The sequence below is a fragment of the Manis pentadactyla genome, chromosome 15, assembly GCF_030020395.1.
Source record: "Manis pentadactyla isolate mManPen7 chromosome 15, mManPen7.hap1, whole genome shotgun sequence".
Lineage (NCBI taxonomy): Eukaryota > Metazoa > Chordata > Mammalia > Pholidota > Manidae > Manis > Manis pentadactyla.
This window is the reverse complement of record NC_080033.1, coordinates 33,965,074-33,985,639: the sequence shown is the minus strand read 5'-3', so window position 1 is coordinate 33,985,639 and position 20,566 is coordinate 33,965,074. Positions and strand designations below refer to the sequence as shown.

At 35.9% G+C, this 20,566-nt stretch overlaps 1 protein-coding gene across 4 annotated transcripts in view; it reads right to left on the bottom strand.

Annotated features, from left to right (window-relative positions):
* PHKB (phosphorylase kinase regulatory subunit beta) overlaps positions 1–20,566 on the bottom strand; it is a 351,182-nt gene that overhangs the window by 255,010 nt on the left and 75,606 nt on the right. For all 4 annotated transcript variants that reach the window (XM_036927464.2, XM_036927463.2, XM_036927465.2 and 1 more), the window contains 3 exons: positions 19,332–19,421; positions 17,427–17,565; positions 12,617–12,716 (listed from right to left, as the gene is read on the bottom strand). In XM_036927464.2, coding sequence (XP_036783359.2) covers positions 12,617–12,716; positions 17,427–17,565; positions 19,332–19,421 — 329 coding nt within the window. The remainder of the gene's footprint in view (positions 1–12,616; positions 12,717–17,426; positions 17,566–19,331; positions 19,422–20,566) is intronic.

The window sequence follows — 20,566 nt, the reverse complement described above, 5'->3', positions numbered from 1 at the left end:
CCTAAGCCCCTGAGCAGCAGCTCTGAGACCCCTCACAGTGATAAACCGCCCCTATCCATTCACCCTCCTGAGCACCACCATAGCAGAGCAGCAGCCTGAGGCTTGCCATGCCCACAGCAAGGGAGCTTCCTCCATAGCGGCGAGCAAGACTGCCCAACACAACCTGCTAGGGGTCATGCCATTCTCCCAGTAAAGAAAGGCCAGGAGCAAGTGGAAAGGGTTTTGGTTCTCTCAGCTGACAGACGAGTCAACAGCATAACACTGCATCTATCAACATAAAAATGCAAAAAAATTTGATCCAGACTAGACTAACCCAGACATCCTCCACATCCTCCCCTGAGAGGGAATCTGGGATATAGAGTTAACCAGTCTTCCTGAAAAAGAATTCAAAACAAAAGTCATAACCATGATGATAGACTTGCAGAGAAATATGCAAGAACTAAGGAGGGAGAATACAGAAATAAAACAATCTGTGGAAGGACTTCAAAGCAGAATGGATGAGATGCAAGAGACCATTAATGCACTAGGAATCAGAGAAGAGGAATGCAGAGAAGCTGACGCAGAGAGAGATAAAAGGATCTCCAGAAATGAAAGAATATTAAGAGAACGGTGTGACCAATCAAAATGGAACAATATTCATATCATTGGAGTACCAAAAGAAGAACAGAGATAAAAAGGGATAGAAAGTGTCTTTGAAGAAATAATTGCTGAAAACTTACCCAAACTGGGGGAGGAAATGGCCTCTCAGACAACAGAAGGGCAACACCAAGACACATAATAATTAAAATGGCAAAGATCAAAGATAAGGACAGAGGATTAAAGGCAGCCAGAGAGAACAAAAAGGTCACCTACAATGGAAAACCCATCAGGCTATCATCAGACTTCTCAACAGAAACCTTACAGGCCAGAAGAGAATGGCATGATATATTTAATGCAATGAAACAGAAGGGCCTTGAACCAAGAATACTGTATCCAGTATTAATCAATTAATCAAATTAATCAATATTAAATTATCATTTAAATATGAAGGAGGGATTAAACAATTCCCAGACAAGCAAAAGTTGAGGGAACTTGCCTCCGACAAACCACCTCTACAGGGAATCTTAGAGGGACTGCTCTAGATGGGAACACTCCTAAAAAGAGCAGAGAACAAAACACCCAACATATGAAGAATGGAGGAGGAGGAATAAGAAGGGAGAGAAATAAAGAATCATCATACTGTGTTTATAATAGCTCAATAAGCGAGTTAAGTTAGATGGTAAGATAGTAAAGAAGTTAAACTTGAACATTTGGTAACCACAAATCTAAAGCCTGCAATGGCAATAAGTACATATATTTCAATAATCTCCCTAAATGTAAATGGACTGAATGCACTAATCAAAAGACACAGAGTAACAGAATGGATAAAAAAGCAAGACCCATCTATATGCTGCTTACAAGAGACTCACCTTAAACCTAAAGACAAACACAGACTAAAAGTCAAGGGATGGAAAAAGATATTTCATGCAGATAATAGGGAGAAAAAAGCAGGTGTAGCAGTACTGGTATCAGATAAAATAGACTTCAAAACAAAGAAAGTAACAAGATATAAAGAAGGACCTTACACAGTGATAAAGGGATCAGCCCAACAAGAGGATATAACCACTATAAATATATATGCACCCAATGCAGGAGCACCAACATATGTGAAATAAACACTAACAGAATTAAAGGAGGAAAAAGAATGCAATGCATTTGTTCTAGGAGACTTCAACATACCACTCACTCCAAAGGACAGATCCACCAGACAGAAAATAAGTAAGGACATAGAGGCACTGAAAAACACACTAGAAGAGATGGACTTAACAGACACCGACAGAACTCTACATAGAAAAGCAGCAGGATGCACATTCTTCTCCAGTGCACATGGAAATTTCTCCAGAATAGGTCACATACTAGGCCACAAAAAGAGCTTCAGTAAATTCCAAAACACAGAAATTCTACCAACCAACTTCTCAGACCACAAAGGCACGAAACTAGAAATAAATTATACAAAGAAAACAAAAAGGCTCACAAACACATGGAGGCCTAACAACATGCTTCTAAATAACCACTGGATCAATGAGCAAATTAAAACAGAGATGAAGCAATATATGGAGACAAATGACACCAAAAGCATAAAGCCCCAACTTCTGTGGGATGCAGGGACGGTAGTTCTAAGAGGAAAGAACATAGCAATCCAGGCCTATCTACAGAGGGAAGAACATCCCCAAATGCAAAGTTTAAAGTCACAATAATTGAAACTAGAAAAAGAAGAACAAATCAAGCCCTAAGTCAGCAAAAGGAGGGACATAATAAAGATAAGAGATGAAATAAATAAAATTGAGAAGAATAAAACAATAGAAAAAAAAACAATGAAACCAAGAGATAGTTCTGTTAGAAAATGAACAAAAAGATAAGCCTACACCAAGGCTTATTAAGAAAAAAAGAGAATCAACACATATCAACAGAATCAGAAACAAGGAAGGAAAAATCATGACAAACCCCACAGAAATACCAAGAATTAATAGAGAATACTATGAAAACCTATATGCTAACAAGCTGGAAAACATAGAAGAAATGGACAACTTCCTAGAAAAATATAACCTTCCGAGACTGACCAAGGAAGAAACACAGAATCTAAACAAACCAATTACAAGCAACGAAACTGAAGCAGTAATCAAAAAACTACCCAAGAACAAAACCCCCGTTCTAGATGCATTTACCTCGGAATTTTATCGGGCATACAGAGAAGACATAATACCCATTCTCCTTAAAGTTTTCCAAAAAATAGAAGAGGAGTCCCAAACTCATTCTATGAAGCCAACATCACCCTAATACCAAAACTAGGCAAAGACCAACACCAAAAAAGAAAACTACAGACCAATATCCCTGATAAACATAGATGCAAAAATACTCAACAAAATATTAGCAAACCAAATTCAAAAACACATCAAGAGGATCATACACCATGACCAAGTGGGATTCATCCCAGGGATGCAAGGATGGTACATTAGAAAATCCATCAACATCATCTACCACATCAACAAAAAGAAGGACAAAAACCACATGATCATCTTCATAGATGCTGAAAAACCATTTGAGAAAATTCAACATCCATTCATGATAAAAACTGTCAACAAAATGGGTATAGAGGGTAAGTACCTCAACATAATAAAGGCCATATATGATTAACCCACAGCCAACATCATACTGAACAGCGAGAAGCTGAAAGCTTTTCCTCTGAGAACCGAAACAAGGCAGGGATGCCCACTCTCTCCACTGTTATTCAACATAGTACTGGAGGTCCTAGCCACAGCAATTAGACAAAACAAAGAAATACAAGGAATCCAGATTGTTAAAGAAGAAGTTAAACTGTTCCTGTTTGCAGATGACATGATATTGTACATAAAAAACCCTAAAGACTCCACTCCAAAATTACTAGAACTAATATCGGAATTCAGCAAAGTTGCAGGATACAAAATTAACACAAAGAAATATGTGGCTTTCCTATACAATAACAATGAACTAATAGAAAGAGAAATCAGGAAAACAATTCCATTCACAATTGCATTAAAAAGAATAAAATACTTAGGAATAAACCTAACCAAAGAAGTGAAAGACCTATACCCTGAAAACTATAAGACACTCTTAAGAGAAATTAAAGAGGTCACTAACAAATGGAAACTCATCCCATGCTCCTGGCTAGGAAGAATTAATATTGCCAAAATGGCCATCCTGCCCAAAACAATATACAGATTCGATTCAATCCCTATCAAATTACCAAGAACATACTTCAATGAACTAGAACAAATAGTTCAGAAATTCATATGGAAACACCAATGACCCCGAATAGCCAAAGCAATCCTGAGAAGGAAGAATAAAGTGGAGGGGATCTCACTCCCCAACTTCAAGCCCTACTACAAAGCCAACATAATCAAGACAATTTGGTACTGGCACAAGAACAGAGCCACAGACCAGTGGAACAGAATAGAGATTCCAGACATTATCCCAAACAGATATGGTCAATTAATATTTGATAAAGGAGCCATGAACATACAATAGGGAAATGAAAGTCTCTTCAACAGATAGGGCTGGCAAAACTGGACAGCTACATGTAAGAGAATGTAACTGGATCAGTGCCTAACCCCATACACAAAAGTAAATTTGAAATGGATCAAAGACTTTAACATAAGTCTTGAAACCATAAAACTCTTAGAAAAAAACATAGGCAAAAATCTCTTAGACATAAACTTGAGTGACCTCTTCTTGAACATATCTCCCCGGGCAAGGGAAACAAAAGAAAAATGAACAAGTGGGACTATATCAAGCAGAAAAGCTTCTGTACAGCAAAGGACACCATAAATAGAACAAAAAGGTATCCAACAGTATGGGAGAATATATTCATAAATGACAGATCTGATAAAGGGTTGACATCCAAAATATATAAAGAGCTCACACACCTCAATAAACAAAAACCAAATAATCCAATTAAAAAATGGGCAGAGGAGCTGAATAGACAGTTCTCTAAAGAAGAAATTCATATGGCCAACAGAGACATGAAAAAATGCTCCACATCACTTGTCATCAGAGAAAAGCAAATTAAAACCACAATGAGATATCACCTCACACCAGTAAGGATTGCCTCCATCCAAAAGACAAACAACAACAAATGTTGGCGAGGTTGTGGAGAAAGGGGAACACTCCTAACATTGCTAGTGGTAATGTAAATTAGTTCAACCATTGTGGAAAGCAATATGGAGGTTCCTCAAAATGCTCAAAATAGAAATACCATTTGACCCAGGAATTCAGCTTCTAGGAATTTACCCTAAGAATGCAGCACTCCAGTTTGAAAAAGACAGATGCATCCCTATGTTTATCGCTGCACTATTTACAATAGCCAAAATATGGAAGCAACCTAAGTGTCCATCAGTAGATGTATGGATAAAGAAGATGTGGTACATATACACAATGGAATATTACTCAGCCATAAGGAAAAAACAGATCCTACCATTTGCAACAACATGGATGGAGCTGAGGGTATTATGCTCAGTGAAATAAGCCAGGCGGAGAAAGACAAGTACCAAATAATTTCACTCATATGTGGAGTATAAGAACAAAGTAAAACTGAAGTAAAAAAATAGCAGCAGAATCACAGAACCCAAGAATGGACTAAAAGTTACCAAAGTGAAAGGGACTGGGGAGGATGGGTGGGAAGGGAGGGATAAGGGCAGGGAAAGTGAAAGGGGGTATTACGATTAGCATGTATAGTGTGTGGGGGGCACGGAGATGGCTATGCAACACAGAGAAGACAAGTAGTGATATTACAGCATCTAACTAAGCTGATGGACAGTGACTGTGAAGGGGTATGTGGGGGGACTTGGTGAAGGGGGGAGCCCAGTATACTTAATGTCCTTCATGTAATTGTAGATTAATGATACCAAAAAAAAAGTCTCTATTATCAGCTTGTGAATAAATTTACTTTTTCTGTTAATATTTTTTTGCTGCTGTATGCTGGGGGCAGAATAAATGATATTTTAGTTTTGACTTTAGACACAAATCTTAATAAAATGTACTATGACAAAAACTTAATGCAATATTCACACAATAAAAACTTACAAAATATTAAGTGATCGAAAATGCCTGCCTAATTACTGATGTGTTACTTTGCTAATGAATAATCAAACTTGGGGGTGATCTTGAGGACAAGTGACACGATGATTTACAAAAATGGACACATTAAGGAAAGGACTAAAGAGGTGAGACACAGGCTTCCTCCTAAAACCACATACAATAGGACAATATAATTAATACGACTAATCCTGAAAGAGCAATAGGAAAGATGGCTGTGCCAAATTGCATTCACCTGGAAAAAAGAATAAACCTCAAGAATGGGGTAATGTACCACTGCAGTGGCCCGGCTGGACCCAAGTGCTTCCCCCACCCCAGATCACGAGCAGGAGGAAGAGAAAGGGAATGGGGAGGGAGTGCAGGCCTGGTACTGCTGAATACCTAACTCTAGACATCTGTTATGGGAGCATAAATGTACATTTCATGGTTCTTTCACGGTATTCTCATGATTAGGGTGTTGAAAAGTTAAAACAGGCAGAATACCTGGGGAGACTGAGATTCCAGCCACTTGTGGAAAGCAGAGATCAATATCCGGCTGCTCTGGGACAAAAGAAAGACGGTCAGTCTGAGAGACTTCCTAACAGCAAGAGGGCTGCTAAAGGGGCAAGGATTACATAAAGCTTACTGCTCATGAAAAAGGACAGGTAGACAAAATTGTCCGGGTACACTTTGCCCAGCAGGTTGGGAACTTTCGTGAACCTCAGGCGCTCCAGCTCCCTGTCTGACAACACAGCTCGAAGGATATGCAGCCTACTATGCCATTCTCCCAGCCAGCCCCACATGGCTCACAAACCAGCAAACCCTACCCTGGCGTTAGGCCAGCCAGAGGGAAGCCCTGTCTACTGCAACTACAAATGCAAAGCATAGAGACTTATACCTGTGCGCTCGGCACACTGGTTCTGGCAGTGGAGGCAGGCATAGCAGCCAGGAAGCAAGAAACAGTTCTTTTCTGCCCCCAGGCAACAACACTGCCACCCTGAAACCACCAACATTGCTTCATGGGCTGAGCAGCACCAGAGAGTAGAGCTTCTGGACACTAGAGGGCACCATATAAAATAAGAAATGCCAAAGAAACCAGGTTCAAAATAAAATTATGAACACAACACCTGAGAAAGATTCAAATGAAATCAACCTCATGAATCTTCCTGAAAGGGATTTCAAAATAAAAATCATTAACATGCTCATGGAGGTACAAAAAAATACTCAAAAACTCAGGAATGAATTCTGATCTGAGATCCAATACTGGAAGAGCACAATGGAGGGTATTAAAGGCAGATTAGATATGGTGGAAGAAAAGACAAATGAAATATAAATTAGAGAAGAGGAATACATAGAAGCTGAGGCACAGAGAGAAGAAGGGATGTCTAAAAATGAAAGAATATTGAGAGAATTGTGTAACCGACCCAAATGGAATAATATCCGCATTATATGGTTACCAGAAGAGGACGAGAGAGAAAAAGGGATAGAAAGTGTTTTTGAGGAGGTAATTGCTGAAAACTTCCCCAGTCTGGGGAAGGAGACAGTCTCTCAGGCCATGGAGATCCACAGATCTCCCAACACAAGGGACGAAAGGAAGACAAAACCAAGACACATAGTAATTAAAATGGAAAAGATCAAGGGTAAGGACAGACTATTAAAAGCAGCCAGAGAGAGAAATAAGATCACATACAAAGGAAAGCCCATCAGGCTAACATCAGACTTCTCAGCAGAAACCTTACAGACAGAAGGGAGTGGCATGATATAGTTAATGCAATGAAGCAGAAGGGTCTGGAACCAAGATTACTTTACCCGGCAAGATTATCATTTAAATTTGCAGCAGGGTTTAAACAATTTCCAGATGAACAAAAGCTGAGAGAATTTATCTCCCACAAACCATCTCTACAGTCTATTTTGGAGGGACTGCTATAGATGGAAGTGTTCCTAAGGTTTAATAGCTGTCACCAGAGGTAATAAAACCACAGTAAAGAAGTAGAACAGCTAATTATGAAGCAAATGCAAAATTAAATTAACTACACGCAAAGTCAATCAAGGGATAGACAAAGAATACAGAATATCATACCTAATATACAAAGAATGGAGGAGGAAGAAAAAGGAGAAGAAAAAGAAAAAAACCTTTAGATTGTGTTTGTAACAGCATATTAAGTGAATTAAGTTAGACTCTTAGATAGTAAGGAACTTAACCATGAACCTTTGGTAACCACAAATCTACAGTCTGCAATGGCAATTAGTACATACCTATCAATAATCACCCTAAATGTAAATGGAATGAATGCACCAATCAAAAGACATAGAGTCACTGAATGGATAACAAAACAAGACCCATCTATATGTGGCCTATAAGAGACTCACTTTAAACCCAAAGACATACACAGACTAAAAGTGAAGGGATGGAAAAACATATTTCATGCAACTAATAGGGAGGAAAAAGCAGGAGTTGCAGTACTTGTATCAGATAAAATAGACTTCAAAACAAAGAAAGTAACAAGAGACAAAGAAAGATATTACATAATGATAAGGGGTCAATCCAAGAAGAAGATACATCCATTATAAATATCTATGTGCCCAACACAGAATGTGCATCTACATATGTGAAACAAATACTAACAGAATTAAAAGGGGAAATAGAATGCAATGCATTCATTCTAGGAGACAACAAAACTCCACTCACTCTGAAGGACAGATCAACCAGACAGAAAATAAATAAGGACACAGAGGCACTGAACAACACATTAGAACAGATGGACCTAACAGACATCTACAGAACACTACACCCAAATACAACAGAATACAGATTCTTCTCAAGTGCACATGGAACATTTTCAAGAATAGATCATATACTAGGCCACAAAAAGAGCCTCAGTAAATTCATAAAGATTGAAGTTGTACCAACCAGTTTCTCAGACCACAAAGGTATAAAACTGGAAATAAATTACGCAAAGAAAATGAAAAATCCCACAAACACATGGAGGCCTCACAATATGCTCCTAAGCAACCAATGGATCAGTGACCAAATAGAAATAGAGATCAAGCAAAATACGGAGACAAATGACAACAATAACTCAACACCACAAAATCTGTGAGACCTAGCAAAGGCCATGCTAAGAGGAAAGTATATTGCAATACAGACCTACCTCAGGAAAGAAGAACAATCCCATATGAACACTCAAAACTCACAATTAATGAAACTAGAAAAAGGAAGAATAAAGGAGGCCTCAAGTCAGTAGAAGGAGGGATATAATAAAGATTAGAGCAGAAATAAATAAAATTGAGAAGAATAAAACAATACAAAGAATCAATGAAAACAAGAGCTGGTTCTTTGAGAAAATAAACAAAATAGAGAAACTCCTAGCCAGACTTATCAAGAAAAAAAGAGAGGATACACATATAAACAGAATCAGAAACGAGAAAGGAAAAATAACTATGGACACCAGAAACATAAAGAATTATTAGAGACTACTATGAAAAATTATATGTCAACAAACGGGATTACCTAGAAGAATTGGACAATTTTCTAGAAAAATACAACCTTCCAAGATTGACCCAGAAAGAAACAGAAAATCTGAACAGACCAATTACCAGCAATGAAATAAAACTGGTAATCAAAAAACTACCTAAGAACAAAACCCCTGGACGAGATGGCTTCACTGCCGAATTTTATCAAACATTTAGTGAAGACCTAATACACACCCTCCTTAAAGTTTTCCAAAGAGTAGAAGAAGAAGGAATACTTCCAAAGTCATTCTATGAGGCCAGCATCACTCTAATACCAAAACCAGGCAAAGACACCACAAAAAATGAAAACTATAGACCAAAATCCCTGACGAACATAGATGTAAAAATACTCAGCAAAATATTAGCAAACTGAATTCAAAAGTAAATCAACAAGATCATCCATCATGATCAAGTAGGATTTAGTCCACGGATGCAAGGATGGTGCAACATTCGAAAATCCATGAACATCATCCATCACATCAACAAAAAGAAGGACAGAAACCACACAATCTTCTCCATAGATGTTCAAAAAGAATTTGACAAAATTCAACATCCACTCATGATAAAACTTGCAACAAAATGGGTACAGAGGGCAAGTACCTCAACATAATAAAGGCCACATATGACACACCCATGGCCAACATTTTATTTAACAGCAAGAATCTGAAAGCTTTTCCTTTAAGACAGGGAGCAAGACAAGGATGCCCACTCTCCCCACTTTCATTCAACATAGTACTGGAGGTCCTAGCCTCGGCAATCAAACAAAACAAAGAAATAAAAGGCATTCAGATTGGCAACAAGAAGTTAAACTGTTCCTGTTTACAGATGACATGATATTGTACATAAAAAACCCCAAAGAATCCACTCCAAAATGACTAGATCTAACATCTGAACTCAGCAAAGTTGCAGGATACAAAATTAATACACAGAAATCTCTTGAATTCCTATATACTAATGACTAACTAGCAGAAAGATACATCAGGGAAACAAATCCATTCACAGTTGCATCAAAAAGAATAAAATACCTAGCAATAAACCTAACCAAGGAAGTGAAAGACCTATACTTGGAAAACTACAAGACACTCATGAGAGAAATTAAAGAAGATACCAATAAATGGAAACACATCCTGTGCTCATGGATAGGAAGAATTAATATTGTCCAAATGGCCATCCTGCCTAAAGCAATCTACAGATTCAATGCAATTCCTATCAAAACAACAACAACATTCTTCAATGAAAGAGAGCAGATCATTCTAAAATTCATATGGAACCACCAAAGACCCCGAATAGCCAAAGCAATCCTGAGAAGGAAGAAGAAAGCAGGGGGGATTATGCTCCCCAACTTCAAGCTCTACTACAAAGCCACAGTAATCAAGACAATTTGGTACTGGCCCAAGAACAGACCCATAGACCAATGGAACAGACTAGAGAGCCCTGATATAAACCCAAGCATATATGGTCAATTAATACACAATAAAGGAGCCATGGACATACAATGGGGAAATGACAGCCTCTTCAACAACTGGTGTTGGTAAAACTGGACAGCTACATGCAAGAGAATGAAACTGTAATATTGTTTAACTCCATACACAAAAGTAAACTCAAAATGGATCAAAGTCCTGAATGTAAGTCATGAAACCATAAAACTCTTAGAAGACAACATACGCAAAAGTCTCCTGAATATAAGTATGAGCAACTTCTTCCTTAATGCATCTCTTTGAGCAAGGGAAACAAAAAGCAAAAATGAACAGATGGGATTACATCAAACTAAAGTTTCTGTACAGCAGAGGACATAATCAACAGAACAAAATGGCATCCTGCAGTATGGGAGAATATATTTGTAAATGACATATCCAACAAGGGGTTAACATCCAAAATATATAAAGAACTCACATGCCTCAACTCCCAAAATGCAAATAACCCAATCAAAAAATGGGCAGACGATATGAAGAGACAATTCTCCAAAGAAGAAATTCAGATGGCCAACAGACACATGAAAAGATGCTTCACATCACTAATCATCAGGGAAATGCAAATTAAAACCACAATGAGATATCACTTCACACCAGTAAGGATGGCCAACATCGAAAAGACTAAGAACAACAAATGCTGGTGAGGATGCAGATAAAGGGGAACCCTCCTACACTGCTGGTGGGAATGTAAGCTAGTTCAACCATTATGGAAAGCAATATGGATTTGCTCAAAAAACTTAAAATAGAAATACTATTTGACCTGGGAATCCCACTCCTTGGAATTTACCCAAAGAACACAACTTCTCAGACTCAAAAAGACATATGCACCCCTATGTTTATTGCAGCCAAGATATGGAAGCAACCTAAGTGTCCATCAGTAGATGAATGGATAAAGAAGATATGGTACATATACATAATGGAAAACTATTCAGTCATAAGAAAGAAACAAATCCTACCATTTACCACAACATGGATGGAGCTGGAGGATATTATGCTCAGTGAAATAAGCCAGGCGGAGAAAGACAAGTGCCAAGTGATTTCCCTCATTTGTGGAGTATAACAACAAAGCAAAACTGAAGGAACAAAATAGCAGCAGACTCACAATCTCCAAGAAGGGACTAGTGGTTACCAAAGGGGAGGGGTATGGGAGGGCAAGTCGAGAGGGTGGGAGATGGGGATTGAGGGGTATTATGTTTAGTACATATGGTGTGGGCCGTCACAGGGAAAACAGTGTAGCACAGAGAAGGCAAACAGTGAATCTGTGGCATCTTCTACACTGATGGACAGTAACTGCATTGGGCCATGCGTGGGGACTTGATAATACGGGTAATGTAGTAACCATATTGCTTTTTCATGTGAAACCTTCATAAGAATATATATCAATAATACCTTAATAACAAATTTTTTAAAAATGGACACATTAAATTAGGACCTGGGGACACAGTGATGTAGTTAAGTGGAGGGATCATTATATTTGTATAGAGCTTCACAGTTTAAAAAGTTTTATTATGTATATTATTTTCTTTACTTCCACAATAACCTTGTAATGTTTGCTTTTTTTCTAAGCCTATAATTCCTGACTTCTTTGCAAATAAATGAAGTATTATATTATTAAAGTTCACTTAAGACAGAGTATTCAATGTCTCAAAGGACTTTTGATAAGGATTTTCTTAAGTAATATAATACTGGTTATTATATTATGGATATGCAAGATTCCTGAGAAACTGAGTCTTTATCAAGCAAACACTAGACACAAAATACAAACAAATTCAAGCCTAACTAATGATTCTCAATTACCTTTTCCTTAAGGTGTTTCTTTATTTTCAGTATTTCAAAATGTTAGGTGGGAAGAAGGCAGAGGCTGTTTTAACTATCTAGACTGTCCTAGGATGTGGCTTAATCTTTCTAAAAGTACATTCTTCTTCAGAGACGCTGTTACTATACTGGTTAAATTAATCCTTCAGAATGCTATGAGAATTCCAGTCCACACTACAGTGTTTTACCTTATCGGCCTGACGCATATAGCAGTAGAGAATTCCTCTCATACATTTTATAGCCGAGTGCTCCAGCTCATGGGTCCTTCCCTTGTCATCATCAATGCGCCTGGGTGAGAGAGATAACTCATGAGACAAATTGGAAATGCATTTGAAAAGGAAGCAGAGCCTTTGATAATTAAGTATTTAACTCTCTAGCTAATCTTATGTTCTGGGGACATCTACCAATTCTGTAACAGTGAAACTCCATTTTCCCAGCAGATGTAGAAAAGCAGCAATAAAAAAAAAATCCTATGATGCGACTTGTGCAGGTTTCACCTTCTTTTAAGGAAGCCAATTGTTTTATAAATAACATACAATATTTTCTATATTGACTTGGTTGAAACTTTAAAGGATAATTTTATATCGAAAAATCAACCAAAAGATTTTTTAAATTTGCTTCACAGAGTAAAGGCAACTTTTAAAATCAACTCCTTTAGGTTATGCAATGGCTACTTGGATTCAAGTAAGTGAAGATTAAAGCAGACACGTGCCTTCCTTGCTGTGTCATGTATTTAAGAATGGCAGCGTGGGCACTTCAGTCAAGAATGCCTTCAACAAACACAAATTCATTATGGTACATGACATATTTGGGCAAAAAGTTTTATATTCTCAGGTCTTACTTTAAAATCAATTGACCGTAATTTACATCTCTTGCTTTTAGAAAGAAAAAACAGCTAAAATCTCACTAATAAACTAGGTTAAAATGTTCTTTTTGTCCCTGAGCTCCTTTTTCATTATGGATCAGCAATTTTCAAATGGTGGATAAGAGATACCCAATACTGAAAAATAGAAGTAGCTTATTCATTGCTTCACTAAATTGTAGCTAAAATATCTGGTGAGCATTCTCACCTGACAAAAAGCATCACCTGTCTCCTTAAAAAGCATATTATAATTACTTCCTCTTCCAATTGCAAATCTCATATACCACTACTAAGAAGAACGATAATCATTTTAATATAGTATGGTAAATACCAGCAAAATGAAAATTATTTGTCATTAGAACATCATTCCTCTTTTCATATATAGGAAATGCAGTAAAACTAGCATGATTTTGCTCTATGCTATATTTTTTCCCCTTCTGTCAGACATAAGTGTCTTAACAGAGGCAATTTACGGCACAGATACCAGAGGTGTTGATATATGGAGGAAATAACACAGCTGCAGTGTAACAAGCTCAATGAAATGTTCTATGTCCAATTCCAACCTCATATAATATACAATATTTTTCAGAAAAAACAGGCTTTTCTAAAATTGTCTTTAAAATAATTCTCTGCCCTTAATTTCAACAAGTATAAAACCAAGACTAAAATGTTCCATAAAAATTCAACCAGAATAAAGAATCCTATTTTAATGAAGTTCTCCTGTTTCTCCTTTCTACTGCAAATAGTGACCAAAAGAATTATTTCTCTTCTAAGAAAGTAAAAGAGCAGTTGCATTTGAGTAAAAACAATTAGGACATCAGGATACATTTATTATCTTTCATAAGATTTAAAGTGATTGTGGTGACCCAAAATAATCTCTATGTTCCACCAGGAACTGCATTCTTTTGCAAGCTCTATGGATGCAAATTCAAGTTTTAATAAGATTTGAAGAATATTTTTAATTTAAAAAAATGTATAAATGAAACAACTTCAAATTAAAGTCTAGTCAATTTATTGATCATAAGCTATGTGCAAGTGTTGACCAGATATTTCTATGAAATGAAATTTGATTTTATATCTAAGCCAGAATTCCATACTTATAAATATATAATAGTGAAGAAAATAGACATTTGAATCCTATCATTGGTGCACAATTTCCCCACAGACAAGCTTCAAGGAATATAATATCAGAATATTGTTTGGTAGAAATAGTTATATAACATGATTATTTACTAGTACTAAGGTAGGGCCATCTATTATATTCATCTTCTAATAAAACAGTGATAAATCTAACACTGAGAGGGAAAAGCCTGATTTCCTGCAGGAAGGCATCCTCTCTCTCACTCTCAGACAGGGCTGCAAGGCATCTCATCATTTTGCCTTGAGTTTTTGTTTTTCCAATACATAAACATTTAAACAGCCAAAAAATTATTTTCCAAGTCAATACTCTTAAAAAATCACTTATTCTTCTCAAATATGAAAACTAAATTCCACATTTAAAAAAACTAATTTAGAGTTATTTTTTTCCTAAAAGTTATATTAAAAATAAACAAAAAATGTAAAAGCCTTACATGATATTTTTAATATAGCATAAAGTATATATTTAACTTCTTTTAATAAATTTTGTATAGTTGAGTAGGTACAGAAACAGTTTTAACCTGAATCACATGAATCAAAGTGATGTAGTTATTTGTAAAATAATTACAATAGTTATAATTACAATAATAAAATATAAGCATTATATTTATTTACATTAATTATAATAAATACATAATTATGTAATTCAATTATAATTTAAATAATAGAACATTTGGAACTACAACTTGATATATAAATGACATTTTAAAAAGTCAAACATATAGTAAGCTTTTCTTCCCTCCTATAAAATAAAACAAGATTACAAAGTGGAACTGTAATAACATACGTAAGAAAAACAAACTATTTCAAAGTATATTTTCAAAAATAAATTATTTCACTGTCTCTAATAATAAATTATTGACTGCATCCAATTGAGTAATGCCTAAATTATACTCCAAAATGTGTATGAAATATAAATGTGCATAAAATAATCTTTTTAAGTCCTTAGTATATCCACACAGAGATGTACACACAAATTAAAAAAGATAAGAAGTTTCATGAGACCATTAATAAGACTAATTGAAAACTAATGCAATTAGAAAAATCAGACTCATAATTTTTATAAACCATCAACTTTATATTGTGTATTCATTATCAAAAAGAGGTAAATTCCTAAAGAAAAATATTAAAAGCTTAATTTTTGAGAAATTTCTAATGCAAACTATACGATTTCATTGCCATTTACAAGTAGAATTCTATAAATTTTACAACATGAGAATTCTCTAAACTAATCACCACAGTTTAATTTTGTGAGAGTAAAAAGTGCTTCATAATAATTCTGTGATAAGAACCCTTGCATTTCCCCAAATCGGAGAGATTTCCCTTGCTAGTAACACAAAAACTCTGCTACTTCAAGAGAAGATAAATTATCCAGTGAGTTAATACATAGTGTACCCAACAAAGAGAGGACTTCAAATTCTCTATCAGATGTTTGATGCCTTCTGAGAAAAGGTCTGACTCTTGTATTTTTTTTCAAGAATTTCCCCCCAACATTTTATTTAGAATAATTTCAAACCTCTAAGAAAGCTAAAAAAACACTATAATGAATAAATCTTTTACTCTTCAACTGGATTCATCAGTTACTAAAGTTAACTTACACTCTTTATCTCTAATTTATTTTCTGCAATATTTAAAAGTAAGCTACAAAGATCATCACACCTACATAATTCAGAAATATCTCCTAAAAATGAGGATATTTTCCTACATAATCATAATATATAATATCACTATCATACCTAAGGAATTTAATATTGATACTATATTATCTAACATATAATCTATATCAAAATTATCCAGTTATCTCCAAAATATGCTTTATAAGTGGTTTTTTTTGGTTGTCATATTTTAGTCTTCCTTAATCTAGCCATCTGGATGTCTTTTTTCTAATGATTTTTAATAGTTACATTTTTTAAGAGTCCAGGGAAGTTATCTTTTAAGTAATCACAATCTAGCATTGTCTAATTGTCCATTCACAAGTAGATCCATTTCAACGTTTTGTTAAGAAGTCAACATGGATGATGTATACTTACCACCATGTCACATCACGAAACACCTAAAGTCAGTCTATCCTATTATTGGTTTAACCACTTGGTTAGGGTTCTATTGTTGCTCACTGAATTCCTAAGACCAGTAATAGTTTGACATTTAACAAAGCTATCCTGTGCTTACATGGAATAGGTAAAAAAAATGCTTGTGACATTAGCAAACAAGGATGCTAAAGATGACTACTTCATATTATCTCAGTTTTTTTATTCTTTTAGAAATGCAACACATCAATAATTTAAGACAGGAATCATATTTATATGAAAAATACAATGTTCAAATTAGAAGTAAATGAATATGTCACCTTCAGAAAATTAGTATTCAGAATCCTAACCTTAATAACAGTTAAAATGTATTAGTACTGACTGTGTCAGGACCCAGGTTGGAGACTTCCTATGTATAATTAAATAAATAAACAGAAATTCTGTGTTGTTAAAGGATTTTTTTTTACTTTCATTAAATAATTATTTGACTTAAAAACCAGATTTAGTAAGTGATGCCCCAAAGAAGTGCAATGGAAAAAATACTGAACTGGCAGGGAAAGAGGTGGGAGTCCTGGCCTGGCTATATCATTAACTAGTGTATAATTTGGACAAATCTGTTAACTACTCTGGGGCCCAGTTTATCATCTGCAAAATTCTATCATCATCAATTCCTTCTATGACTGAAACCAACCAACTCAATGAGAATGGGTAGTTCATTTTGCCAAAGACATGCTGATTTACAAACCTAGAGAGAAAAAATTCTAGTTACAAAGTCATAAAATGTTAGAACTATTCTTGCATAAAATCCTTAAGTAAGCCAACTGTTTAGAGACCCTAAAAGGATGTGTGAGCTATCATAGGTCCCACAGTGAGTCATCAGCAGAGCAAAAAGATAGCTTCCCAATATGTCTCGGGCTCACAAAATCCTATCACCTAGGCTTGGAGTTACTAGTAGAACACACACCAGCTTACCTATATGCAAGAGCCAAAGCCCAAGCCCCAGCAGCGCAGTACAGGCTGTCCTGGACTTTGGCCTTCTGATCATCACCACATGTTTTAGTAGGAAATAGACCTGTGGTTGGACTTTGATACAGCAGTAATGTTGACTTGACTGCAATTGAAGACAAGAAAAAGAATGAATTATACAGCCATTCATTGTCCTTGGGCTGAAGGTCTTAATCTTCCCAAGATTCCTCATCTTAATTCTGACAATTTTGTTGTTTCTAAACTTAGTTGTAGTATAAAACTTCTGAATATGCAGAAACAACTTTACTTAAATCACTCCAGCCTAAGTGGGAATCCACCTTGCATGAAGGGGTCTTTCTACTTTTGAGGAAAGGACTCAGCTAATTAGCACTTAAAAAGCCTTTTAGCATATCTTGATTAAAATCAGTAAGTGTTTGTAAGGCATCATTAGGTGCAGCAAAAAGATCAACCAAGAATTTAAGTGTATTTTCAACAAATCAGTTCAACAGGGAAACATAATGAAAATGTACCACAAAGAATGTCATACAGTCACTAAATCCAAAGCCAACTCGATTACTAAACAGGACAGAATCCTATTTTCCACTGATGACTAGTTTGTGCCTGGACTTCAGAGGAATGTATTCATTTCATACACTATATTATAAAGTTTAGGGGTATGTTACGATTTCAAAACTGAATCCCATCCTTGTATGACCTGAAAACAGCAAGTAAATAATTTTTTGTGAACATTTTAATCTTACTTAAATAAAAGAAGTCTGAAAATAATATTTTATTACCTTTTTTAAGAGTCTTAAAATAGAAAACTAAACACATTAGCACTACATTTCCTAAAAGCTATTTTATTCCTGTCTAACCATAAATGGATGAATAATGTTTTTCCTCAAAATACATTAAATTACTCTGACCTAGATTGGTATATGTCAACTACTTTTAGGATACTTTATCAAAGGTCTAACACACTCTGGTCTTTCACAGACTAAAGAATTAAATTCCTTTCTCTTTTTTCAGACTAAACTGCCATTATCATCATTATTTCTTTCAGAATACCACGGTATTTGTTATTTTTCCTAGGGAAAAGAACTGGTCCTCATTTAAAAGGTAGTTTTAAATTTTTCTAGCTAGTTATGGCTATAAAGATAATAAAAGGGCAACCTAAGAATATATGTCAGAATCTCAACCAAAATAATTTGAATCACGGGTTCACATGATATTGATGTGAATCAGAAAGATACTAATCTGAGGGGAGACAAATAAAATTGTATATTATTTGCCATACTAAGTCATGTAAATTACAGTCAAAGCAAACTGACAAAAATTAATAGGCATTTCCAACTTATGGTTCTGGTAATCAAAGAAGAGACCCATACAAGTATAACTCAAAGTTGCTTACCCCCATTAAAAAACAAACTTTGCCAGGCTGACTCTGGCAAAAACAAAACAACAAAAAATCCAGACACGTGACATTAATAACAGTAACTTGATTACCTTTTGTATCTCAATGAATTGGAAATGGATATAAAAGGTTCAGGACTACCTGGGCACCATGTAGAAGTAAATGAGCAAGGAATAATTCAATCAATTTTTGTTTGTCTAACTGTAAAACAACAAATAGCCTCTAGTTCTCAAATCTGGTAATGATTAGGAAGGCTAAAAGAACAGAGGGGGCATTGGTTAAAATTTTAAAATTATTCAAGGGATAGATATGATTTGACAGATTCCTTTTGTAGTCCCAGTACCAATATGCAATTGGAATACATAGCTGCTTAAGCACTGAAATACACAAACATCCAAATTTGAGAACATCAACCACATAATGTATGGAATATAACTAAGGCAGAGTAAATACTAATACAGTTACTCAAGGACATGTTTTCCTCAGGTTTTGCTTACCAATTCTGTAATAATGATCCAATTTATCCCACAGAGTTTCATTATCAGGTCTTGGAAGATTAATGCTTTTAAGAGGTTCATAAACTGAGCCTAAAAGAAAAATGAAAACCCATCAAAATCAGTCATTTTCATCCAGATAAACAAAGAAAACCTCTAAACAAATGAAGAAGCACTACTCAGCAAACTGATTTTCATTTTTATATGTGAACTGCCATATTTCACAACTGGTCATATTTTTGGTGGGAGAAGAGAAAAATATAGAAGAGTTCTAAATGTTAAGAGATACCCCCCACCCTCACTCTTGGCAGTTAGTCCAAATAACTTATGAATATTGATCCTAACAACTCAAATAGCACTAATACTCATGTGGTAGTCACTAACTCAATAATTTCAGTTCTCTTTGAAAAATATTATCTACTTATATGTCCTGATATTCAAACCTTATTCCCTTTGTTCATGCTTCATCAGGCAATTTCCTGTCAGATGCTCATACCCCAGAAACTTCAAGAAAAAAGATAATGCTGACATGTTCCAAAGTCATCCACTCCATGAGTATTTAGATAGTTTTTGTAAGGCTGGAAGTACTGGATGGAGGAAAGCAAGGACAGTGCAAGCAGAACAAAGACAGCACCAAACAGCTCTGTGCCATATAAGGAATGGACAGCTCTTCCTAGATTCCAGTCCCGTGAAGTGCCGACAAACCCTGGATGCAGACCCTCTCCATCCGGAAAGAGGAGACCTCTGGCTGTCCGTCACCCGACCCTGAGCCAATAAAACTCCCCACATACCCCTGGCATGGCCCACTCCCCCATCCCTTCCCTGTGCTTATAAAAACTCCCCGCCTGCCCTGCTGGGAGCGACTTTTCCAGCCTGTGTTTCGGACTGGCGAACCTTGCCCAGCCTGTGTTTCGGACTTGTGAACCTCACCCGGAATTGTGCTCAAATAAACTGCCTGGCCTTTTGTTGCCTCTTGTCGCCTGCTTATTTCAGTTAGAATTTATCTTACAGTTTTCATACAGAAATTCTGAAACCCACACTTTCTCCTAGGGTAGAAGATATTCATGTCTCCTTATCTGTGTTGTAAGCAGAAACCATATCTACTTCTCAGCCGTGAAAACCACTCCAAGGTGTTGCAGAGCACACTCCTCGAAAGTTACAAGATACATAATAATCATGATAATTTGGTACAAAATGGATACAGAAAATTGTTCACTTGACTAGTGCACTTTTTCAAC